Source organism: Leuciscus leuciscus (assembly GCF_965113295.1).
Source record: "Leuciscus leuciscus genome assembly, chromosome: 15".
Lineage (NCBI taxonomy): Eukaryota > Metazoa > Chordata > Actinopteri > Cypriniformes > Leuciscidae > Leuciscus > Leuciscus leuciscus.
The window spans coordinates 19941913-19969305 of NC_138739.1; the positions used below are offsets into that span (position 1 = coordinate 19941913).

At 42.3% G+C, this 27393-nt stretch overlaps 1 protein-coding gene and 1 long non-coding RNA gene across 3 annotated transcripts in view; both read left to right on the plus strand.

Moving 5' to 3' along the window:
- LOC309475731 overlaps positions 1-27393 on the plus strand; it is an 82420-nt gene that overhangs the window by 13430 nt on the left and 41597 nt on the right. The gene's annotated exons all lie outside the window — the stretch shown is intronic.
- The window catches only part of LOC309475678 (uncharacterized protein), a 33311-nt gene continuing 7231 nt past the window's right edge, over positions 1314-27393 (plus strand). The window contains exons 1-4 of one of the 2 annotated variants that reach the window (XM_082138602.1): positions 1314-1680; positions 6262-6327; positions 10964-11013; positions 11121-13924. In XM_082138602.1, coding sequence (XP_081994728.1) covers positions 11529-11951 — 423 coding nt within the window. In that variant the 5' untranslated portion in view covers positions 1314-1680; positions 6262-6327; positions 10964-11013; positions 11121-11528 and the 3' untranslated portion in view covers positions 11952-13924. Of the gene's footprint in view, positions 1681-6261; positions 6328-10963; positions 11014-11120; positions 13925-27393 lie in introns of those variants that run through there. The other variant, XR_014197752.1, reaches the window with a different exon arrangement.

Consider the following 27393-nt stretch of genomic DNA (forward strand, 5'->3'; position numbering starts at 1 on the left):
TTGTGTTTAGATTTTTTCCCCCTCCAAACCAAGATGGCCAAGGGTCAGTCAGACATGCCAAGTTGCTCCGGAATATCCATCCATTCCTTCTATAGGAGACTCTTGTTGGTAAAAAAAATATTGCAGCATCAAGCAATATCTAATGAGTCATATCACAGTAAAATTTTCCACGTTTTGATTTTAGATTGAGAGAAAACTCTGATTAATCACATGTCCACTGTAGTGGACGTCATGCATCAATTGCTATATTTCAGCTACAATTCATAATTATAATGTGAATATTGGTTTTGAAATTTAAAACTTAAAAACTTAATCTGCAGTTTTACTGTAAATAAATGTACTTGTATTATTAGAATGTAGTTTTCTTTGACGTCATGTGATTACATAATGTATGACACTTGCAATGCATTACTTACTTGTTAGATCAAATCTGATTACGTAATGCATGTTATTGTAATGCGTTTCCTTACTCATAACATCAAAAATTAATCTGATTATGTAATGTGCGTTATTGTAATGCGTTTCTTTACTCATAACATCACAAACCTGATTAGGTAATGCATGTTACTTGTAACATCAAAAAAGTAATCTGAATGCGTTATGCATGTTACTTGTAATGCGTTACCCCCAACACTGATCATTTCAGATGAGATTGAAAAAAAAACGTCTGCTAGGTTTTTTCAGAGGAGGACTATGATAGAAATGTGCATGTCCATCTTGAACATAATCAGAATTATCAGCTAATAAGGGTAAATCTCCATACTCTGGTGCACTGGAGGGAGCATCTGAGTGGTTTCCACAGTTGTACTTTGACAGACTGTAGAAAATTCTGATGGAATCACGTCCTCATGTTCTGATATGATATCAAAGATACGCGAAGTGTAATTTGTATGAAGTTGTATGAAGCCTTTGCAATATTTTGCTTTTTTTTTTAATATATAGTTTTCTCATGATTTGATATAATTGTATTGATTAGTTTGTTAAATTCACTTACTTTATCTGTTTGATTATTGTCTTATATTTAATATCTTAAGTTTAAACCATAACCACATGTTGTCCACTCAAGTGGACATCTGAAGATCTCTTTGAAAAATTTGTAAAAAAATAAAATAAAAATCAATTCTTGTTTTTCATGCCCTAAGAGCAATAAAAACACATATGAAAAAAAAAAATCCTGATTGAGGTTATCATAATTCATGCATGAAAGGGTTAATTCATCAAAGATTTTATTAAGTTATTAGGTGGTGACCAGTGGACCACGTCTCTACAACGTTCTCCATGGATAAAGTGATGTTTTGAGGACGCGCCCACAACGTCTCTGGAACGTTAGCCAAGATTCTAAAAAATGGAACTTTGTTTACCACGACGCGTCCTCACAACGTTGTCATTGTCACGCGCACCGCGTCGCGAGCATATTCGCCTTGTTTTGTAGTTTATCTAAACACTTTTTACTCGTGTTTGTAGTCCCTCCTCCAAAGCACTGCAGCCTTTAGAATGGTATGTGCACGGATCCACACTTCGGAAATAGTAGACCAGTAGACGGGGACTTCTGGCACACTCTACGCCTATAGGTCCTATGCTTTGGGACACACTTATTATTTAATCTCGCATACAGTTTAAGATGGATATGGACATTGGTTTAGACGCATGGTCACTCACTCACTCAGCGTTCAGACTGAGGTAAGTTGAGCTGTTCACTCACTGTACCTCGTAGCCTATTTAGCCTTTACAATCAAAGTTTAAGTAACATTTTTCGAGGTAATTTCTGTAGTTTTCTTTTAGCATTGTGCCATCATGTGTCTTTTCTGGCGTCTGCTGACTAAACAGTTAGCGCAGCAGGCATGAGCAGCATTGTGAGAAACTACTCTGCAAGAAGAACTGAGTTATTTTTGTGATTTTATTATTTCGATATTTGGATTGATAATATTAGTCCAAACAGGAATTGGGAATCGATCTCAAGCAGTGCTGCAGTGATTTTATTTCATTATTTCTCTTTTGACGTTTAATTTACGTCGTTAAAATTTGTATTTTGAATACTTTATTGAGCCAGTAAATTCACCACGGGTAGCCTACTTGACACTGGAAACTTAAAACTATGCCCTGACTTTTTTTTTAAGCAAAAGGGTTTTATGATCATTGCTTGACCAGCTAAGCCAGCCTAACATAAAAAAAAGTGTTCAACCCCCCTAAACCAGCCAGAAGTCCAACCAATTTAGGATGGTTTTAGCTGTGTGTTTTCTTACAGCAGGGCTATTGTACTGTAGAGATTGGTGCCATTTGTATTTTTTTTATGCATAATTGATGTTTTAGTCATCTCTGTTATTGAGTAATACTAATAAGTTGGCAGTTTTATACTCGTTCACTATCCTGACTCATTATCTGTTTCTACCAAACACTTAGAATAGCCTAAATTCAGATCTCTGCTGATGTTGCTGTACGATTTCTTTCACGAGTGTGACTATTAAAGCAACACTAATAAACATTTTTTACCTCAAAATAATGTTTCCAAAATCGTATCAGTTTTTCATCAAGTCATAACAGGGTGAAAGGCACTTCTGGATTCGCTTTGCAGCCCTATATCTGATAAACCACACCGTGCAAGTTTGCCAAACCGAGTCACGTTTCTGTAGTTCAAATGAGACTGTTGATTTAAAAATCTTGCTTTCCCCTGTTGTTTGATTTCATGGAAACAGACACCAGTGATTTTGCCAAGAGATCTCTTATTTATTTAAATTATATAAGACAGCCTAGGGGAGAAGAGGCAGTGGACCAATACAAAAGTCCTAATTTCTCATCATTTTCTCTGCCTTTCGGACAAAGGGCTCAGTTCTTATGGTGACCAGGAAAAAACTACATCACTATAGCAACCCACACATTCAGCAGAGGAACATATGGTTTACCATTAACATAGGAATGTTTATCCCCTTATGCTATGCTTACACTGCATACATTTCAGTCTAGCACACATTCAAAGTCCCCCAAAGTCTCTCTCCTCATATCTTTACAAAATACATTGTACAAATGATAATGAATGTATATAAAAAGTATAAAACAAATGCATAACACTACTAATTATGGATATTAATAAAAAGTAATAATAATAATAATACTAAAAACAACAGTAAATGATGAAATTTGAGTCTTCAAGACATAAGAAAACTACAAATTTGACTTGCTTTACGTCAAGCGTTACAATAGTCATTTAGCTTTCCTTCGTTTCTGATGTCGCAATACATCATACTTTCATGAAATCATGCAACATATGATACTCTACCTTGTCAGTGGACATAGTTCATTACAAAGCCCGTGCTAGATAAACAGCGAGTGTGCTTGCGACAGTAGGCTGCGGGCAGCGAAATTATTTACGACAGCGCTAATGGACAAATCCGCTTCCATCCTGTAGGGTGACCAAATAGGAAAAAATCCTAAGTGTTGCTTTAACAGTTTTTTTTTAAAAATCATTCAATGATGTAGGCTAATTTCTGTTTTCTCATTTTTTATACTGATGTCTTCAATGAAATGATCTAAGCCTGGTTCACATGGGACGATTTTAAAATTGTCGGCCGATTTCCAAACATGAGAGATCCCACACACGGGGATAAAAAATCATAGGTCTAACAGTTTTGGTCGTACAGTGTGTGGTGCGCAGCCACACGGCAAAATCAACACATCACACACAAATCGATTTGACTCCAGAGCATTCCCAGGTCAGACGGGAAATCTCGCAAAATCCCTCGAGATCAAACATGACTTCAGAGTAAACAATCATTGCGGATGAAGAGGATGCAGTGGCTATAGTTTGTAGTTTGTTTTAAACCGAAAAAAACGTCCACCGGCTGTTTTGATTTTGTTTCCCGTAGCTTCCTCGCCGCCTCGTCACCTCACTTTCTGATTGGCTACACGCTAGCCTGACGTTGTCAAAGTCAGATTCTAGTCAGAATGTGAGTCTGATACTGCTCCATTGGGCTGTGATTATGGGGCATGTTTCAACCGAATCAGGAAGAAAAATGCCTCTGCACTCAATTGGATAGACCTACAACCAATCAGAGCAATGGCGTACGTTTTCATTCGTGTTTCCGATCGACAAATGCCTTGAACACGGTTCTCTGTTCCTCTTTTAAAATTCCGAATACCGAGCCCGCCCTCTCCTCGGACAGCACGCCAAATATGCATTTATTCTATCTGACTTATTTGTAAGTGTTTATCATTTTGGAATCCATTTAGCCGATCTCCAGGTCTGGCGTTACTACTTTTAGCATAGATTAGCATAGATCATTGAATCGGACAATAACATTAGCATCTCTCTCAAAAAATATACAAAGAGTTTCGAAATTTTTCCTATTTAAAACTTGACTCTTCTGTAGTTAAATCGTGTACTAAAACCGACGGAAAATGAAAATTTTCTAGGCTGATATGGCAAGGAACTATACTATCAGGCGCTGCGTCATATCATTATGCCTGCTGGACTCATGGTACTGCAGCAAAGTTTCTTGATTATTACGCAGGGATAAGAGTATAGTTCCTAGCCATAAGCCTAGAAAATTGCAACTTTTCATTTTCGTCGGTTTTAGTACACGATGTAACTACAGAAGAGTCAAGTTTTAAATAGGAAAAATATCGAAACTCTTTGTTAATTTTTTTGAGAGAGATGCTAATGGTCTTGTCCGGTTCAATTCATTATGCTAAGCTATGCTAAAAGTGGGACCCCCCAGACACGGAGATCGGCTGAATGGATTCCAAAATGATAAAACTCAACTGTTTAACTCTGGGGGAGTTGTAAAATGAGCCTATTGCCCAAAAAAAGTGGAGTATCCCTTTAAGATTGTCGGAAGGGGTGAATCGGGGTAAAATCGGCCTAAAATCGGCCTAATTATCCTGCTGTGTGAACCAGGCTTAAGTGTCAGTTTGCAAGTGATCTGGTGTCAGCATACTGACCCATCACCACTTTTGATATACAAGATATAGGCTAAATCTCTTAATTTTATAATAGTCTGAGATTAACCACTTAATATGTTTAAACAGCAAAATCTAAAAACCAGTGATTATGAGCGAAACACTCACTAACCAATTATAATGAAGACTAAAATTGCATTATTTAATATTATTTCAGTATTATTATTATTCTTTATTAATATTCATAATCAGATGTTTATTTGAAGTTTAAGTGCATGAGACAGTTTATGAGCTGCACATGCTAAAAACTACATGGACATTAGTATCATATGTCAGGCACAGGGAGCAGAGATTATTTTGGGTGTGTAATGTAGCATATGTTTTCCACTGATGCATATATGGACTAAGAATCTATACACTAAAGGACAGCATGCTTTATATGGAAAGTGGATTGTGATTGTATTCTTTATATGGATAGTGGATTGTGCCACGTAAGCATGAGGCATACGTCTATTTTTAACATAAACTAACATGTTTTTTTTCTTCTTCTACCTGATAAGGAATTGAAGTAGTAGGCCTACAGCTTCAGAGAAACACACACAGTTGGCATGGACATACATTTCTTGTTTCTCTCCTATGGCTGATGCATAATTTTTTTTTTTTTTTTTTAATTTTTTGCCAAGATAATGTACTCTGTTACTAACCACCTTGGCTCCCTTTCGTGAACGGTCATTTCGTATTGCATACCTTTACGCAGTGGGGAAATTCCTTTCCTCAGATTATTGAAGCTTTTATGTAAAACGCATTGCAGCCGCACAGCGAGCACAGAGAGTGACTGGCTCACTCATTGGCTGTGCTGCAGTTGGATCCAATGGCGAAGTTGGATGTGTTTCGTGAACATCATCATTTACTCTTCCTCGAGTTGTTCCAAACCTGTATGACTTTCTTTCTTCTGCTGAACACAAAAGAAGATATTTTGAAGAAAGTCGGTAACCAAACGACTGATGGACCCCATTGACTTTCATAGCAGGAAAAAAAAATACCGAACTATGGAAGTCAATGGGGACCAGCAACTGTTGAATTACCAACCTTCTTTAAAATATCTTCTTTTGTGTTCAGCAGAAGAAAGAAAGTCGTACAGGTTTGGAACAACTTGAGGAAGAGTAAATGATGACAGCGTTTTCATTTTTGGGTGAACTATCCCTTTAAATATGCCTACTTATCTACTATATAGTAGGAGAAAACAGAAAGGAGTATCATGTCTGAAACATCAGTATTCATAAAGAGTATAGGCGAGAAGATCCCGGATGACCAACTGCTTCCACTCACATTTTGAAGTACCCATCGATGGATACTTTTCTATCCCAGGAGGCCACAGGAGAGGAACGTCATAATCGAACATCACAGAGATCAACAGCGCGGGTGTTTTCAAATGTGAGTAAACATGGTTTCTTGAACTGTTTTAAGGTGTTATTGTTTTAAATCGTTTAAGGTGTTAAGACGTTAGAGAGTATAGTATAGTTGTGATTTTGCTGTAAAAACTTATCTTATTATGTATTATAGCTAACAGGGGAGCTCCAGTAAGTACACATACATCTCTAACGTGGATTTACATAAAGTATATAAATCTAGAAGACACCTATTTTAAATGTTCATTTACATCTGACAGGAAAATCTTCTATAAGTATTACAGATGAGCACATCACAAAATGAAATGGACATCTGAGTGATGTATGTGTGAAATTATGTAGGAAAAATTCAGTTGTCAACACTGATTACATTAGATAAATGTGCTGTAAGTAAGGTAAATAAACAAATCTATCAAATAAGTAAACATAAGTTATCTTATATGATGAATGTTGTGAATGCTGCCATCAAAGGCTTTAAATGAGTACACTACAGACAGACTGATCTCATGAATTGGCGTATGTACAGGGGTTAAAGTGGGCCGGAACGGTCCGGAACTGCGTTCCGGCACCTCAGATAAATAAATAAATAAATTAATTCAAATAAAATCATTCTCATCAAATTCAATGATTCTCATCATTCATCAAATCAAAAAGTAATATCACCCCCTGGCCCCGCCTTCACAAACACGCTTCCCGACTTTATGTTCTCAGTCAAGGTTCTCCTGTCTGATTTAAATGCATCTACACCTATGATCTAGACCGGTTCACGCATGCAGACAAAGTCATTCCTCCCTCCCCACTGAACGCCAGCGATTGCTAATGCGTGAAATGCACTCACGGTGGTTTAGCGCGGTAAAGTTAGTTTTAGATTCGATATTCGCGGGCATTTGTTTTCCCTTTGTATTATATAATTGTTTTCATTTTGTATTATACTTTATTATTTATTATTATATTATATTTATACCTGAGAATGCTTTGATGCGTTTCCACAGCGCATGATGCCTCAAGGGAACGTCTGCCAATTCCACCAACTGCATTAAACGTAGACTATAATTTGTCTTATTTAAAATTATTTTTAACATTTAAAAACAGACGTTTTCAAATTCCAAAGCTTGTAGAAGGTTACTATTGGCAATACTGACTTAGGCTACAGCTTTCCTGGTAGCCTTGAGTAAATTAACTTGTCTAAGAAAATGATTTATAAAACATATAAATATCAGTTGAGCCTATGTTTACTTTCTTCACTGACAGAGACGAAAATGAAAAGACTATCAGTCAAAGTTCAGCTTTAGGGGAACAAATAGGGAAGGATAAGGAGACAGAGAAAAAGAAAGATGAAGATGAGGTGCGAGCAGGTATTGACAAATAATCTAATGACAAGGTTTTAAAGCTATTTCTTATTAAAAAAAAAAAAAAAAATGGCCTTCAAAAGCCCTAAATTGCACATAGCCTAATTATGCCAGAGAAATCCAAATTTTCTCGGGGGAGCATGCCCCCGAACCCCCCTAACTACCTCACATTTGAGTCAGTTTTGGACGTCCCATTTTTATGTTTGAATATACTTTGTGAAAAATAAGGTTATGTGACATATTGAGGTGGTCAGCAATTTTAACATATATCGTCATCATATCAGTGTAGATGTAGATGGACCAAAATAATACCATTTAAATATAAAGTAAATAAGTATTGTGATACTTGGTGTCACAGTGACACTCTTGTCCCAAAAAGTATTGCTATAGCCTACCACAATACTCAATATGTTGTCCCACAGTGAGTCATTTTTCCCTGTTGCACCAACACAAAATTTTGGGGGTCTTCCACCTGCCAAATCCCACTTTAAAATTGCTGACCACCTCAATATGTCACATAACCTTATTTTTCACAAAGTATATTCAAACATAAAAATGGGACGTCCAAAACTGACTCAAATGTGAGGTAGTTAGGGGGGTTCGGGGGCATGCTCCCCCGAGAAAATTTGGATTTCTCTGGCATAATTAGGCTATGTGCAATTTAGGGCTTTTGAAGGCCATTTTTTTTTTTTTTTTTATAAGAAATAGCTTTAAAACCTTGTCATTAGATTATTTGTCAATACCTGCTCGCACCTCATCTTCATCTTTCTTTTTCTCTGTCTCCTTATCCTTCCCTATTTGTTCCCCTAAAGCTGAACTTTGACTGATAGTCTTTTCATTTTCGTCTCTGTCAGTGAAGAAAGTAAACATAGGCTCAACTGATATTTATATGTTTTATGAATCATTTTCTTAGACAAGTTAATTTACTCAAGGCTACCAGGAAAGCTGTAGCCTAAGTCAGTATTGCCAATAGTAACCTTCTACAAGCTTTGGAATTTGAAAACGTCTGTTTTTAAATGTTAAAAATAATTTTAAATAAGACAAATTATAGTCTACGTTTAATGCAGTTGGTGGAATTGGCAGACGTTCCCTTGAGGCATCATGCGCTGTGGAAACGCGTCAAAGCATTCTCAGGTATAAATATAATATAATAATAAATAATAAAGTATAATACAAAATGAAAACAATTATATAATACAAAGGGAAAACAAATGCCCGCGAATATCGAATCTAAAACTAACTTTACCGCGCTAAACCACCGTGAGTGCATTTCACGCATTAGTAATCGCTGGCGTTCAGTGGGGAGGGAGGAATGACTTTGTCTGCATGCGTGAACCGGTCTAGATCATAGGTGTAGATGCATTTAAATCAGACAGGAGAACCTTGACTGAGAACATAAAGTCGGGAAGCGTGTTTGTGAAGGCGGGGCCAGGGGGTGATATTACTTTTTGATTTGATGAATGATGAGAATCATTGAATTTGATGAGAATGATTTTATTTGAATTAATTAATTAATTTATTTATCTGAGGTGCCGGAACGCAGTTCCGGACCGTTCCGGCCCACTTTAACCCCTGGTCCAAACCAAGGTTTTTTCTTGCATAATTAACATTTGAATTGTTTAGTCAGACATACACATTCATAAATCTGGGATTATATTAAACGTTGATGTTCTGTATGTTGAATATGAATGTAAAAAATATGTGCTTTGAATGAGATTGAATCACATGCTAAATGACCGATCTACCCAGTAGGCTTACTCTCATTCACGAATGAAAGTACCAGTTAGTTCAATTCGTTCACGAACGAGATCTCTCTATCTCGTTCAGACTCAAAACAGAGTGATCTCAGTCAGTGATAGGCATTCGTTCAGTAGATCCAACCAAATACATACCCCTTCACAGCCCTAACTGAAATGCTATTTGCTGGCGTTACGCAAATGAGACCTAACCAATACTGTCATATTTTTTTGGTTTGTTTTAGTTTTTAGAGAAGTGCATATGGCATGAATAAAACGTAATGAATTCATTTTTGATAATACAAAATTAACACAAGTAGTCAAGTAAATTGTTCAAAGTGCAAAATACCACAAAACTAAGACTAAAACACACAAACAAAATATAAGAAAAGCAGGTAACGAGAAGTGTAAATTTAAATCAAGGAAACAGTCAAGTGCACCCCCCCCCCCCCCCAGCTTAAACCAAGAAAAAAATGACAATGTTAATTTGCCTTTGTTATATTTAACCATTAGCTTGCGTTATTAACCTTTTCATTACAATGGTAAAGTGTAAATTTGTTTCTTTGATGCAAACATGCTAACTACACAAACCTAGCTCTATCTGTTCGCCGTCATTATCGTTCAAACAACTGGTTATTTTCGTTCATGAACGACATGTACCAGTTCGTTCAACTCGTTCACAAACGATAAGATCTCTCTCTCGTTCAGACCTATGCCCATGGTTCAGAGTCAGCCTCAAAAGCAACTCGGTCACAGTCAGTGAAGGGCGTATTCGTTCACTACATCCAACAAATCATATGCTCCGTCACATCTCATACTCGAAGGCTATTGGCTCGAGGTTCATTCTTTGACAGGTTGAAAACACTGGTTCACTGAGATGCGCATGCGCTGCTTATAGCGCCGCACTGCTGTGGAAGGAGGGATTACAGTGAACGAGAAATATGAGTCAATGGATTACGTGAATGAGAACGATTCGTTCACCGAAATGATTCATTCAGAAAGAACGATTTGTTCACGAACGTAACATCACTAATTTACATTTTTGGTGTGCTATCAACACGCATAATCGCTTTTCAGCGTGTTTATCAACGCCGTAGACTTAATGTTAAACTACTGTATATATAAATATATATGACCTACCCCAACCCCGTCCCTAAACCTACCCGTCACTGGGGTTAATACCATTTATGAGTCTTCCCCTACCATCCTAGGAAAAAAATATTGCTCCCCAGATGTAGATATACATTTTGCTCCGTTTCGCTCGGACATTTAACGGCGTACACGTACACGCGGAATCACTCTGACATTTAACGTCGTAGACATACACGCGGAAGATGACGGTTCGTTTCGGCGTGGACATAGGCCTACACGCGGATAGCTCAAAATGCGTATAGATAACACGCCACTTGACTTGAAAGTGGCGTGTATTTTTACGCAAAGTCATGATGTCATGTTGCTACAGAAATTAATAGCAATCTATATGATTATTAGGTTTTAGTTTATTTTAATTATTGTAATTTTAAACAGTGCAATTGCAGCACTTCTCTGATTCTTGATTTCTGTGCATTTGTTGCAGATCTTTTGTAGTGGAGCAGGACCTGCAAAGAAAAGATGATGGCTGCATTTGTGAGGAAAAAAAAGATATTTTAGGGATCTTACTAAAATCAAAGAAATCAAATGACATTGTGCAGGTAAAATGACTGCTTTTGTATTATGTTTGTGTATTTTTGTAGGATCTGAAATGCCATGCCATGGATGAGACCCTCCATCACTCCACCAGCCCTTATTGCCTCAGATTTTGAAGTACAGCGCAGCACTCAACAACCTCAGGCACAAAGGCACGGCTCACCTCTGGCTGTGAAGAAAGAGCACCAGTGTGTTTTCAGCATGTCATAGCCTCACTCTAATATGCTTCGCTCATGGGAGTGCATGCTGTTGAGACGAGTCTCACTCTCTGTGTGAGGTGATGAGGCAGATGGTGTGCTCGGGCAACGATAGCCTCGTTGTCCCTTTCCCATCCATGATCAGATTCCAGTCTGACTACAGCAATGAGGGACATGATGGACGGCAAAGGTGGGTTCTGTTGATCCAGAGACCGTTCACGTCTGCCGTCTCACCGTCTCATCGCGTCTCCGGACAAGATGGCCACCGCCGAGCCTGTGTTTCTGGACAAGATGGCCGCCGACGAGCCAGTGTCTCCGGACAAGATGGTCGCTGTCGAGCCAGTGTCTCCGGACAAGATGGCCGCCGCCGAGCAGGTGTCTGTTCCTGTTCCTGGGCCGGTGTCTGTTCTTGAGGCGGTGTCTGTTCCTGAGCCGGTGTCTTTTCCTGAGCTGTTGTCTGTTCCTGAGCCTCTGCCATTTGCCGCCCGAGGGAAAGTCTCCGCCATGGCCGCCCAAGGGAAAATCTCTGCCGTGGCCGCCCGAGGGAAAGTCTACGTCATGGCCGCCCGAGGGAAAGTATCCGCCGTGGCTGCCCGATGGAAAGTCTCTGGCCTGACCACCCGATGTACTGACGTTTCTGCCCTGCCCGTCTGCACAGACTGCTTTGCCATGGCCGCCTGAGGATAAATCTCCACCCTGGCCGCCCGATGGACTGTCGTCTCCGCCCTGGCCGCCTGCATGACCTGCTCCACGTCTTCGCCCTGGCCGCCCAATGGACTGTCGTCCCTGCCCTGGCCTCCTGCACGACCTGCTCCACCCTGGCCGCTAGAGTTATTAGTAGGGCTAGAGTTACTGATGTTATGAAGTGCTAGTCCACCTGTCGCTCATTTTTTATTTATTGCAAACTTAGTTGCAATAAATAGTCAGGGAAAGATACCATGGTTGTATCTTTAACAATCATCAATGATAAAAACAGAAAATATAAATATTATGGGTTTGTGTTCATCATAATATGAGATTATATAGAGTAGGAAAAAAATGTTTAATATCTTTGATTAATTCATTCTAATATATATAAAAAACAAGCAACTCCCACACACTATCATCAGTACTTATAGTGTGCGGGAGTTCCTTGTTTTTTTTGTTTTGTTTTTTTGACTGACTTTGTATTTTTGCCCACGCACATTTCACCTGCAGGTGTGCGCTGGCGTTTGCTAATTGATCATAATATATAAAAATTATATATTTTTTAATTTCAGCAGTTCTAAAAGCAGTTCTATTGAACAGTATTTTTCAAAGGGGACAGAACTGAAGGTGGCTCTTATGGCGCTTTTCCACTGCATGGTACGGTACGGTACGGCTCACTTATGGCGCATTTCCACTGCATGGTACGGTATGGCTCGCTTTAAATGGTACCACCTCTGTTGAGGTTCCAAGCGTACCATACCGATACTGCAGAAAACAATGCAGATCACTGATTGGTCAGACAGAATCATCACTACCAGAGTCATTGTATTTGCGACACGAGACACTAAACCCGCTTTTTTTTAAAATAGCCAGACAACAGCCAACACTCTAGCACCTGTTTTAAAAGTATTTGCTTCAAAAAAAGAGTATAAACTTCAAAAAAAGAAATGGCTGAATCGTGGTCAGTGGACGAGTTGCAGACGTTCCTCTCATTGGTTGCCGAGGAGCGGATGTGGCAACACAGAATGAAAAATTCACATTTAATATGATGATGTCATGGCAGTAGAGACGCCAACTATAACGATCAGTCCCATCCACTTTGAAGCGGTACTAACTGCAGTGGAAAAGCAACCGAGCTAAAGCGAACCGAACCCTGCCGTACCGAGCCGAGTCGTACCACGCAGTGGAAAAGCGAAGCGAGCCGAACCGTTTCACGCCGAGTTGTACCGTACCGAGCCGTACCATGCAGTGGAAAAGCATTAGAGAGGATAAGGACACCATAACCAGGCTGTCTGTGAACTTTGTTTGTATGCAATGATATTAGACACTTTGTTTGAGGCACTAGCGTAGGTGAGGAATGTTTTGCTTTGGCTGAATTTGTCCTTGTGTCGTGTAATAACTTCTGTATGACTTGGCAATAAACATTTTTGTAAGTGTGTCTATAATTGGATTGGCTAAACTGATTTTATCTTGGGTGCGGGTCGGGTGTCGGTTCTATTTTAAGTGTGTCAGGTGCGGATTTTAATTAGTGCTGCTGTCAGAAAACGGGTCGAATGCATTATACTGTATGTTGTGGAGTTACATTGATTCATCTCATCGACTAGCATGTACCGCCATGTTTAACTTTGACACAGTTCCCTGAGACAGCTGTGACATTTTTGGGTCAAATAGTCCTCAAACTTTTGCCATTGCCTTAAAACTGGTTACACTCACTGTTGTCACTTGCAAAAACCAAATGTCAGCACCGTGGGTGGAAACGTGCAGATTAAGGGGCGGTAATATAATAATTTTTCTTTTTAGAACTACTACAAGAAAGTGCATTCAGAGCAAGTGAACTGCTATATAATACTATATGCTCATGGAAGTGAGTTGCAACAACATTAAACAGCTCAGGTAAACACACCGGGTGCAGATCGATCTGCCAACTCTCACGCATTGGCCGTGAGACACACGCATTTGATTGATCTCACACGGGTCAATCGACCCGTTTTCTGACAGCAGCACTAATTAAAATCCGCACCTGACACACTTAAAATAGAACCGACACCCGACCCGCACCCAGCTGATTTCTCATGCTGAAGTGTCAACCCGGTCGCTCAAATGCCTGAAAGATGAGTTTATCTATAGATCTACCTGTTCAGCCACTCGTGATCGACTAGTTATGCCACAAATTTGTCAGATATACTGAAATACGTCCACACTGCAGAAATGTTGCTTCAGACAAGCACGTGCAGGTCGCGGTTTCTTTTTGCGTCATCACAACATTCCGGCCGTATTGTTTCGGTGATAAAAGTCTTTCGGTCTTTCGAATTTTCGGTGGCCGAATATTCGGTGCGTCCCTAGTTTCTAGGTTGGTAGATGGACTGGGGACTAGGTTATAGCACTTAAACACGGAAAAGTTGGATTTTCCTGATAAAATGCCCTGGCTCTTCCAAGCTTTATAATGGCAGTCAATTGCTGTTTCTGTTTTTAAGTCCATTAAAGTGCATCTATACATCATAAAGTGCTCCACACGGTTTCGGGGGTTGAAAAAGGCATTCTGAAGCTATATATTAAGAAAAATATCTATATTTAAAACTTTATAAAGTAAAATAACTCGCTTCCCGGGCGCACACATAATTGGGAACAGCAACCCCTTCGTGTATTTTTTGTGATTTTAATTGCTCTTTTTTTATCAAACATGCACAACAATTTTACAACAGTCGAGACTGTATTTTACAACAACTGATTGTGCTGATTCTGATGTTAAGTTTGGGTTTTTGGGAGATGTGACAGCCAACCGAGCATGACTATACCAGCTCAGCAAACAGAAGTCTACTACTGAGAAATTTCACGTTATTTGAGCGGACTTTGCTTTTCCAGTGCGTGATCGGTACATGATTGGAGCGTTTGGGGCGTTAATGACAGAGCAGAACGCGCAGCGCAAACATGAGTCGAACATTGAGCAGCAGAGAGCGCAGCGCGCCCACCAAGCGGCAACCTCCCCGTCTCTCTCTTGAAACCAACACGGAAGTGAGTTAAACTGCAATTCATTAACTGGCCGCTTGGCCTGGCTGCAGAAGTGAGTCAAATCTGTATCTCCCTCATGTTAAAATTGCCAACTTTACAGCAGAAAAAAACATGTTTACAGCCTGGATCTCTATGTGGCTTTGGTCTATACAGCTAATTTTGCCCTTCATAACAACTGTGAGGGGGGTGAATTTTTTTATAACTCGTCCGTTTAGTTGATTAATATTTAAATTTAAGGGTGTGGCCACTTGAGTGACAGATGGATTGCCGCTGTCAATGCTAGCCGTTTGTGTGCTGTTACTAGCCGTCACTTCACCTCAGCAAATGTTAGCTGCTGAACTTGCCTTCTCTGCAGTGTTTGTGCTTTTTTTCGGGGTTATTTCATAAAATGTAATACTTGGGTACAAAGCCCACGTCTTTGGATTCCGTCGTTATCGTTTGAGAGAACAACCAGCGCTGTATTTCAGTTGTTTTCCTCTGTGAACATGGATGGATGTCTGACAATTTCTTTGCTTTTTGGGGTTCTCAAATTTAAAACGTCAATAAAGGCTCGTTCATTCTGCTATCATGGAACAGATGGATTATAATATGCTTATGTACTGTCAGATGAAATCATGTAGGCGTCGGCGCTTTCTCCGTCCGTGCATTAAATGCACATGAATGAGCGCGGATTTTCTAGCGCATTTACTTGCACTTCAAAGGCAATATATCTATGGTTTAACGGTTTAACCAATTTGAGAGGCGGCCAAAATCAGAATTTAAAATGGACTGAATAAGCTCTCTACGAACTTGAGCGATGCCGCGCTGACGGACCATGAAAGAGTGACTGACATGTAACGTTATGCACATAAATCACTGTCACGCACAAACACTCTCGAAGTAATACACAGTCTCACTTGTAGCCATGTCTTTTAACTATTATAATATTTCGAAGGGCAAAAATAGGAACTTTTAATTGGCTTTACATCATCAGCTAACTCGATCACGTCGAGCTAGGTGATTTCAGATAGCCAGGCTCATATCTATGGCCAGGCTTCTTAGCTCCACTCACGCCCCGCCTGTTTGCCTATTTTCTGTTATCCGGGAGTGACGCAAGGCCAAGATGGCGACGGCCGGCTCCGCCCACTTTAGGCTTCAAAAATGCTCTTCAGAAACCTACGGGTGACGTCACGGACACTACGTCCATATTTTTTTACAGTCTATGGCACACACACACACACACACACACACACACACACACACACACACACACACACACACACACACACACACACACACACACACACACACACACACACACACACACAGGGGCGTCAGACTGGGGGTAAAACCAGTACTGATTACCAGGGCCCCAAGGGAAGAGAGGGCCCTTGAAAAGTCTGGAATATATTTTATTTTACCTGGATATTTTCATTTCCTAATTAAATTTCACAATGAATGTCAGATGAAATGTGAAGTTGGTGTATTCGCTGAATAACTTGGTTGATTGACTGACTGGTCCCACCCCTTGCTAATGCGCCAAATGTTTTAGTCCATCACACATTTAGTTTAAGTTAGTTAGTTGAGCATCTGATGGAGTGCAAACTTATGCTGTAGAAATGTCTTTCTCAAAGAAAGCCAAATCAGACCACCAAATAAGAAAGGAAAGACAGGAGAAGGAAATAAAACAAAATGAGGGGAAACAATTGGTAACTGACTTATTTTCAAAGAAAGGTGAGCACAAACTTGAACACGAAATCTATAATGCTAAAATCTCTGCGATCGTTAATGCTAAAAATGAACTGAGACAACCCATTGAAAGAGCAGAACATACACTTTCATACACTTTCAGATGATAATTTGGTTATACATGTAATCTGAGGTAAAGGCTAAATAAATAACCGTACACTAACAATGTTGTTTGCATACAACACACCATTATTTATTTATTTAACCTTTATTTACCCAGGTAAGCACATTGAGAACAGTTTCTCATTTACAATGGCGACCTGGCCAAGATAAAAGCGTCGAGGTACAAAAGTTACACATGTAATTACAAGACAAAACAGATCAAACATTTACAAATTTATACAAGTAGTACAAAAGGTGTCAATATATTGAGGTAATGATTATTAAATAAAAACGGCATTGCTCTATGCCATACAATCAATAGACGAAATAAATATAGAGGTTTAAAGACAGCCATGGTATATTAAAATGTACAAATACATATATTAATGACTAAAGTATGAGTCGGATTAGCATGTACAATGGTCTGACAATGTGTTTGCTAATAATAATTTGAATGTAGATAACGGGACAATGGATTCGAGCTTCAGAGATTTTTGAAGTGTATTCCAATCGTTAACAGCGGAAAACTGAAAAGAAAGGCGGCCAAAGGAGGTACGGGCTTTAGTAGCAGTCAAAGTGATATACCTGCTTGAACGAAGGTTCATAAAGGGGGTAGCTCTAGAGATTAGTGATCTTAGATAAGGTGGGGTTTTACACAGTAGACATTTGTAGATTAAATGATAGCAATGTTTTTGACGTCGGGTCTGTAATGAAGACCAGCCGATTAAACTATAGAGATTGCAGTGGTGGGTATTATATGGAGCATTGGTGACAAAACGGATGGCGGTATGATATACAACATCTAGTTTACTAAGAAGAGAGTTTGAAGCAATTCTGTAAATAATATCACCATAGTCAATGATTGGAAGGATGGTCATTTTCACGAGAGCAACTTTTGCTGGGAAAGTGAGAGAGGCTTTATTACGGAATAAGAATCCAATCCTGGATTTAATTTTAGTTTGGAGCTTATTAATGTGAGTCTGGAAAGAAAGAGAAGAGTCTAACCAAACCCCTAGGTATTTGTAATTGTCTACCTGTTCTATAGCAGACCCATCTAGTGTGGTAATGCTTAATGGGCAGGTAGGTACAGTGTGAGATCGGTTAAAAAACATACATTTAGTTTTGGGAGAATTTAGAAGCAGTTGAAGGGAACGGAGTGAATGCTGTATATTATTAAAACTCTCTTGAAGATTTTTTTAACACAGTGTCCAACGACGGGCCAGCCGTATAAAGGATGGTGTCGTCTGCATAGAGGTGGATCAAGGAATCACCTGCAGCAAGAGCAACGTCATTAATATATACAGAAAATAGAGTCGGCCCTAGAATTGATCCCTGAGGCACCCCCATGGAGACAGCCAGAGGACTGGAAAGTAGGCCCTCTGACTTAACACATTGAAAACTGTCAGAGAAATAATTTGTGAACCAAGCAAGGCAATCATCTGAGAACCCCAAGTTCCTTAATCTATCAATTAAGATGTTATGATTGACAGAATCAAAGGCCTTGGCCAAATCAATAAAGACTGCTGCACAATAATGTCTTTTATCAATAGCAGCTATGATGTCATTTGTGACTTTAAGTGTGGCTGAAGTACACCCATGACCGGCTCGGAAACCAGATTGCATTTCGGAAAGACTGCATGAGATTCGAGGTGGTGCATGAGATTCGAGGTTCGAGGTTTTGAGATTGCAATCATCTGAGAACCCCAAGTTCCTCAATCTATCAATTAAGATGTTATGATTGACAGAATCAAAGGCCTTGGCCAAATCAATAAAGACTGCTGCACAATAATGTCTTTTATCAATAGCAGCTATGATGTCATTTGTGACTTTAAGTGTGGCTGAAGTACACCCATGACCGGCTCGGAAACCAGATTGCATTTCGGAAAGACTGCATGAGATTCGAGGTGGTGCATGAGATTCGAGGTTCGAGGTTTTGAGATTGCAATCATCTGAGAACCCCAAGTTCCTCAATCTATCAATTAAGATGTTATGATTGACAGAATCAAAGGCCTTGGCCAAATCAATAAAGACTGCTGCACAATAATGTCTTTTATCAATAGCAGCTATGATGTCATTTGTGACTTTAAGTGTGGCTGAAGTACACCCATGACCGGCTCGGAAACCAGATTGCATTTCGGAAAGATTGCATGAGATTCGAGGTGGTGAATAATTTGTTTATTAATAATTCTTTCGAAGACCTTTGAAATGCAGGGAAGAATAGAGATTGGTCTATAGCAGTTTGGATCTAAACTATCCCCTCCTTTGAATAAAGGGATTACTGCAGCAGTTTTCCAATCTTTAGGTAGTTCTGATGAGTTAAGAGAAAGGTTAAAAAGACTGGTGATGGGAGTAGCAATAATTACCGCAGACAACTTTAAAAAGGAAGGGTCCAGATTGTCTAATCCTGATGATTTGAAGGGGTCAAGATGCTGCAACTCCCTTAGAACGTCAGCTATCTGGACATGGGCAAAGGAAAAACGTGGAACATTTTGACTTCCAGGGTGACTGATGTCCTTCCAGGGTACCTGGGCTAAATCATATAAAAAGGCCTGTTCGCAGAAATGTTTTAGAGAGCGTTTGTTAATGATAAGAGGAGGCCTTTTGGTTGCAGACCCATTACGGACACATGCAATTATGCAGTGATCGCTGATGTCTTGGCTAAAGACACCAGAGATGTATTTAGTGGGCATATTAGTTAGGGCAATATCTATGAGGGTGCTCTTATTTGCAGATTTTCGGTTGTATCTGGTGGGTTCGTTAATGATTTGCGTGAGATTGAGGGCATCAAGTTTAGAAAGTAAACTGGATGAAGCATTAAGCATGTCCCAGTTTAAGTCGCCCAGAAGTAAAAACTCAGAAGATAAATATGGAGCAAGCAGTTCACATAGGTTGTCTAGGGCACAACTGGGTGCAGAGGGGGGTCTGTAACAGGTGGCTACAGTCAGGGACTTGTTTCTAGAAAGATGGATTTGCAAAATTAAGAGCTCAAACTCTTTTGGCAAAGACCTAGATAAAATGACAGAGCATTGTAGAGCCTGTCTACAGTAAAAAATGACTCCGCCTCCTTTTGTAGTTCTGTCTTGACGGTAAATATTATAGTCCGGGATTGAAACTTCTGAATTTTTAATGGATTTCCTGAGCCAGGACTCAGACACTGCTAAAATATCAGGATTAGTTGAGTGTGTAAGGGCAACAAATAAATCCATTTTAGGAAGTAGGCTTCTGATGTTAATGTGCATAAACCTCAAATTATTGCTATTACAGAAATCTGCATAAGACAACTCCTGAGGGGTTGGAGTGACATTATTTGCTACAGGTCCAGGATTTAATTCAATATCACCTGAGCAAAGTAAGAGCAGTGTAAGGATTCTGCAAAAGGCATTCAGAATAGGGCGTTTAGAGCATTGGGCAGGGTAAATATGTAGAGAAGATTTTTGGGCAGAATGGAATATATTCATTGCCCTATGGGCAGACAAAGTTATAGTACAGTGAGTATATCGGGGGGGGGGGTAAACCTATGTGTAGAGTGACAAAGAAACAGATTGCATCTCTAGGGGAGGTGTATAAACCAGTTGAACCAGTAAAGGTCTCAGTGAAATTAGTGAGAGGAGTAAAATGGATGTCTGTGCTATCACGACTGTCTGGTCTATACTGAAATTGGACAATAAAAACTAACTCAAGCAACAAAAGGCAAAACATATTGATATGAAATGGACAAAAAAAAAAAAAAAAAAAAAAGAAGGGGCGCTGCACGTAAAAATTATGAGCGCTCGCACAAATAACAACAAAGATGCTGAGTTCTTACGGTATGTTGGAGAACTGGTTTTCCAGGTTCAATTCACAAAATCAGAGGAAAATATAAATAGTGTCAAAAATCCAAACAGTAACGTTAGGGAGAATGTTGCTAGTGTGGACCCGCTAATCCAGGCAGCTAGTCCCACAGCTGGTCAAAAGATCCGTTTCAAAGGTGAACTTCACGTCGAAAAGGCACACTGAAGCGTCGTTGTGTAATCCTGTCGGCAAGACACTCACGATGGACCTGCAGAGCTCCGAGAGGACAACGCTGGGGAGTGAGGACGCCTGCCAGCCAGCCGACCAGGTCGAGGTAGACCGAACTCTGTTGCTACCTGCTACTACGAGGTGCTGTAATGTACGCGGTTGCGGCTAGTCAGCTGAGCTAGGTAGTTGATGGCTGTTACTGGCCCGATGGTTGGGGGTATGTTGGAGAACTAAGTTCCCGACAACTGGTCAAAAGATCCGTTTCAAAGGTGAACTTCATGGCGGAAAGGCACACTGAAGCGTCGTTGTGTAATCCTGTCGGCAAGACACTCGCGATGGACCTGCAGAGCTCCGAGAGGACAACGCTGGGGAGTGAGGACGCCTGCCAGCCAGCCGACCAGGTCGAGGTAGACCGAACTCCGTTGCTACCTGCTACTACGAGGTGCTGTAATGTACGCGGTTGCGGCTAGTCAGCTGAGCTAGGTAGTTTATGGCTGTTACTGGCCCAATGGTTGGCTGTAATAGTCCAATAAGTTGAGGAGTGATCCTGTAGATCACCGTGCAATCGAGGGAATCAACAATGTAATAAAAAGATAGTCCCAGGATGAGCGAAGTAATGAAGCCCACTGGAGTGCGTGCGAGAATTGTTTTTATAAAAACAAGGTTATAAAAACGACGTGCACGTTTAAAACAATAGACACACTATGTAAACAGACGCGATACAAATATGTCTTGACCTCGAGACGCCGTCTTGTAATCTCAGAGTAATCTCCCTCATGGTTAACTCCAATTATAATAGCCTAAATTGAAACCTGTTTAATTTTAAATTAATAGGCCATAATATCTAAAATTAGAAATAATTATCAATTTTATAGCCTACATTGGGAGTTATATAATTGAGTAACATGGGGACCCATCAGGACTGCCTATGCATAAGGCCCGGGATCTTGTGCTACGCCCCTACACACACACACACACACGCACACACACACACACGGAACGGAGAGTGCGGCAGCGCACACGGAACGGAAAAGACCTGTTCATGAAAGCTGCGTGAGAATGAAACCCGATCGCCACATTTTCGGCTTTTCAATAGCAGCCGCAACAAGAAATCATAAAAAAAAAAAAAAAAATGTGTTAAATGCGTAATTTTTTTTTAACGTGTTAAATCATCTCAAATTAATCGCAAAGATTAGCGCGTTAATTCCCCCAGCCCATACATATACACTGCTCAAAAAAATAAAGGGAACACTTTTTAATCAGAGAATAGCATCAAGTCAGTTAAACTCCTGGGATATTGATCTGGTCAGTTAAGTAACAGAGGGGGTTGGTAATCAGTTTCAACTGCTTTAGTGTTAATGAAATTAACAGCAGGTGCACTAGATGGGCAACAGTGAGACAACCCCCAAAACAGGAATGGTTTTACAGGTGGAGGCCACTGACATTTTTTCCTTACTCATCTTTTCAGACTGTTTTTCACCAGTTTTGCATTTGGCTAGGGTCAGTGTCACTACTGGTAGCATGAGGCGATACCTGGACCCTACAGAGGTTGCGCAGGCAGTCCAGCTCCTTCAGGATGGCTCATCAATACGTGCCATTGCCAGAAGGTTTGCTGTGTCTCCCAGCACAGTCTCAAGAGCATGGAGGAGATTCCAGGAAGACAGACAGCTACTCTAGGAGAGCTGGACAGGGCCGTAGAAGGTCCTTAACCCATCAGCAGGACCGGTATCTGCTCCTTTGTGCGAGGAGGAACATGATGAGCACTGCCAGAACCCTACAAAATGACCTCCAGCAGGCCACTGGTGTGAATGTCTCTGACCAAACAATCAGAAACAGACTTCATGAGGGTGGCCTGAGGGCCCGACGGCCTCTAGTGGGCCCTGTGCTCACTGCCCAGCACCAGGGAGCAGTGAGCACAGGGCACGTGACAGACAGGAAAGGGTCTGGAGAAGCCGTGGAGAATGTTATGCTGCCTGTAACATCGTTCAGCATGACCGGTTTGGTGGTGGGTCAGTGATGGTCTGGGGAGGCATATCCATGGAGGGACGCACAGACCTCTGCAGGCTAGACAATGGCACCCTGACTGCCATTAGGTATCGGGATGAAATCCTTGGATCCATTGTCAGACCCTATGCTGGTGCAGTGGGTCCTGGGTTCCTCCTGGTGCACAACAATGCCCGGCCTCATGTGGCGAGAGCATGCAGCCAGTTCCTCGAAGATGAAGGAATGATACCATTGAAGGGCCACCACGCTCACCTGACCTACATCCAATAAAACACCTCTGGGACATTGTGTTTCGGTCCATCTGACATCACCTGGTTGCACCTCAGACTGTCCAGGAGCTCAGTGATGCGCTGGTCCAGATCTGGGAGGAAATACCCCAGGACACCATCCGTCGTCTCAGTAGGAGCATGTCCCGACGTTGTCAGGCATGCATACAAGCATGTGGGGGCCATACAAACTACTGAGAACCATTTTGAGTTGCTGCAATGAAATTTCAGCAAAATTGACAAGCCTGCTGCATTATTTTTTCACTTAGATTTCCGGGGTGTCTTTGAATTCAATCCTCTGTAGGTTGATTATTTTCATTTCCATCAAACGATGTGGCATCCTTTCGTTCATAACACATTACCCAGTCCATATTAGTATAGATATCCAGCATGATATTTTTCCCCATTGAGATCTGATGTGTTTTCAAAGTGTTCCTTTAATTTTTTTGAGCAGTGTATATATATATATATATATATATATATATATAGTGCCTTGCGAAAGTATTCGGCCCCCTTGAACTTTTCAACCTTTTGCCACATTTCAGGCTTCAAACATAAAGATATAAAACTGTAATTTTTTGTCAAGAATCAACAACAAGTGGGACACAATCATGAAGTGGAATGGAATTTATTGGATATTTCAAACTTTTTTAACAAATAAAAAACTGAAAAATTGGCCGTGCAAAATTATTCGGCCCACTTAAAGGACAAATCAAGTGAAAAATGAACTTGGGTTAATTAACACATGGTTACCGAGTCGATCGTTCCCTGCGATGCGTTTTCATGAAAATCGAATGTATAGAGTTTTATCTTTAAAAACAGATTAGCTCATAGCAGTAGTATATGGGGCACAGAGTAAGTAAAAGTAAATCGCTAGTTAATACCACTAACAAGGCTCAAAATAGCCTCACACTAACACGGTAACATAATGAGGGTCCTTACATACAAACCGAAGCATTGAGAACTTTGTAAGTGTACAGACAGTTTAATAAGAAGATACTTTATAAAGACCGTACATTACGCGTTGACATGCAGGATCCATCTTGGAAAACAGTCTCGACTAATCGAGCCACGAACGCCGTCAATAGGATAGCTGGTCGATAGGAGTTACGTTTGTGAAATCTAACGTAGCACGGCGTTCGTGGCTCGATTAGTCGAGACTGTTTTCCAAGATGGATCCTGCATGTCAACGTGTAATGTACTGTTTTTAAAGATAAAACTCTATACATTCGATTTTCATGATAACGCATCGCAGGGAACGATCGACTCGGTAACCATGTGTTAATTAACCCTAGGTTCATTTTTCACTTGATTTGTCCTTTAAGTTAATACTTTGTAGCGCCACCTTTTGCTGTGATTACAGCTGTAAGTCGCTTGGGGTGTGTCTCTATCAGTTTTGCACATCGAGAGACTGAAATTTTTGCCCATTCCTCCTTGCAAAATAGCTCGAGCTCAGTGAGGTTGGATGGAGAGCGTTTGTGAACAGCAGTTCTCACTGCGTAGAATACGCTAGGGGAAAATCCTTTTCCACGAGAATACTGAAGCCAAAAAAATTATCCTTTAATTTTGTATTAATGTAAAACGCGTTGCGGCAGCATACAGACATAGGCGAGGCAGCTCGCGCGCCTATTGGCTGGTCTGCTGGCAACTGCTTAAGCCTATCGAGCGAGACCTAGAGTGACGTCAGACCCAATGAGCTTCGCGCCCTCTGCGTCACGTCCCGCCGAGACGGGCGTGGCTTAGGTCTATAAATACCGCTCGCAGGCATTATTTCTCTGATTTTTCATCCTTCAGCGAAGCAACTCACATCGCTGGATCCGAGAAGAAGCCGCGCTGTTGAAGAAGCACCTCAGCGGGACGAGTCGACGAAGCTGCTGGCCGCGCCGCCTTCATCGCCTTCCTGCTGCGCTATCCAGCGCCCATATCCTTCGCCGGCGCGACTCACACTGTCTAAAAGAGCTGCGTCTTTTTCAAGATGCCTGCTTGTGGCTCGTGCAAAGCCACACTCAGCGACGGGGACCGCCATGTCATCTGCGCTTCCTGCCTGGGTCAAGAACATGCAGCTCTCGCGCTCGCTGATGGCGGCTGCCATCACTGCGAGCTGTTGCCATTAGCGACTCTGAGGACTCGCTTGGCACTGTTCAACGAGACTGCGCCCACACCTGCTGTTGTGCCGCGCCGTAAAAAGCGCCGCGCTCAGCGAATCCCGGAGCCCTCTCTCAGCCGTCAAAGCTCGCCGGTGCGCCCGCCTGCTTCTCCGGTTTCATCAGCTTCACTTCCGGACGGACAGCGGCCGCGGTCTGCCGCCGCTTCTGTCGATGACGCTGATGAGATCGACGCGCTGCTACGAGAGGGGGATTCCTGCTCTCTCATAGCATCAGGCAGTGAGGATTGGGCGAGCTCTGAGGATCCCGCCCCCCCTGCCCGTGCTTCTACGGGAAAGAGAGCGAGCATTGAGGCGGAGCTCATGCGCGTGCTCACTCAGGCCACGGCGAGCCTCGGCCTCGAGTGGATTACGCCTGAGCAGCCTGCTCACAACCGGCTGGATGGCTACTTCCTGCCTGGGGAGCGCGTTTCACCTGCATCCAAGCCAGCGCCTTTTCTTCCTGAGCTTCATGAAGAAGTCGCTAAGTCTTGGGGCTCCCCTTTTTCGGTCAGGACACGATCCTCTGTCTCTTTGGCGTTCTCCGCTGTCGACGACGCAAAGAACAGAGGCTACCACTCCCTACCGCCGGTCGAAGAGGCTATTGCAGCGCACTTATGCCTGCCCTCTGCTGGACGGCGTGCTAAGATGGCGCTGCCCTCAAAAGCCTGCCGCACGACGTCAGCCCTGCTCCGCCGCGCTTTCTCCGCCGCCGGGCAGGCCGCGTCAGCGTTGCACACCATGGCCACGCTCCAGATATACCAGGCCGATCTCCTCCGCCAGCTGGACGAGAGAGGACCTGACGCAATCTGCGTGCCGGACTTGAGGAGCGCTACAGACTTCGCTCTTCGCGCCACCAAGTCAGCAGCACAGGCCATTGGACGGAGCATGGCCTCGCTCACCGTGTCTGAGAGACATATGTGGCTTACGCTCTCTGACATGACTGAGTCAGAACGCACTGCGTTCCTCGACGCGCCGCTTTCCCCTGCCGGCCTCTTCGGAACCTCGGTCAAAGATTTCGCCGATAGGTTCGCTGAGGTGCAGAAAGCGACCCAGGCCATGAAGCACTTCCTCCCGAAGCGCTCCGGTTCTGCAGCAGGCCGTGCGAAACCGTCTGCTCAGAGCTCACAGCCTAAGCCTCCGCCCGCCGCCTCCTCTTCTCAACGCCGCCAAACCCAGAGCTCGAGACCGCGCTCTCGCTCATCCGGCCGCCGCCCCGCCCCGCGTGGCCCGCGGCAGAAGATTGCGTTGAAGCCAGAGGCCCCGTAATCGTCCTAGCACGCCTAGGAAAGCGACGGTGTCCAAGTCCCGCTGCGGCCGGACTTCCACCAAAGCTTGCCGCTCGTCCAGTTCCAGGAAATGTGACTGGTCCAGCGTATTTAGCAGCCAACAAGCCGGTTCCATTACCCGCTTGCCTGCACACAAAAGCCGTTTTTACGGCTACCCAGATAAATCCCTTAAAGAGTGTATTTTCTGGTGTCCCGGCCACGGCCGACGGTGTTTCATGTGTAGAAAAAATGCCCACTACTCAGTGCCCATTCCTACACACAAGCACAGCCCTTCACACAGGGCCCGCGCACATAAAATCGACTCAGATCGATTGCGCTTCAAATGTAGCAAAAGTGCCCACTACCCAGTGCCCACAAACGCTACTTCCCACATGTCTCACGGTCCCTGTAAATACAGGACCAGTATGCATATGCTCTGCTCACGCGAGCAATGCTGTAAAGGTGGTGTATGTGCCCGCTGCTCTGCGCCCATGCCCACACACAGACATGAAACTAGCCCAGCCCTCCTCCTCTCAGCTAAACACTGCGGAGGAGTCGAGCGCGGGCATTCTGCCCGCTGTTATCAGCGCGCCCCCTGCCTCAGATGTCATGAGCGCGACGCTTATGTCACAGCACACAAAAGCCGCTGTATCGCGAGCCGATCAGAGCGTGCTTCGCATCCAGCCCCTAGCTACTCGCGCACCTGCGTGGGAAAAGCTTCCCGGGGTTTCGAGATGGGTGCTGAACATCATAAAAGAAGGCTATTCGCTGCAGTTTCGCCGACACCCTCGCCGCTTCATGGCGCGCGTCGAGACCACGGTAGAATCGAAAGTAGCTCATCTACTTCGAGCCGAGATTTTGAAACTGTTGAGCAAAGGGGCTATAGAACCCCTATCTCAAGCTCAAAGCGAAGGGGG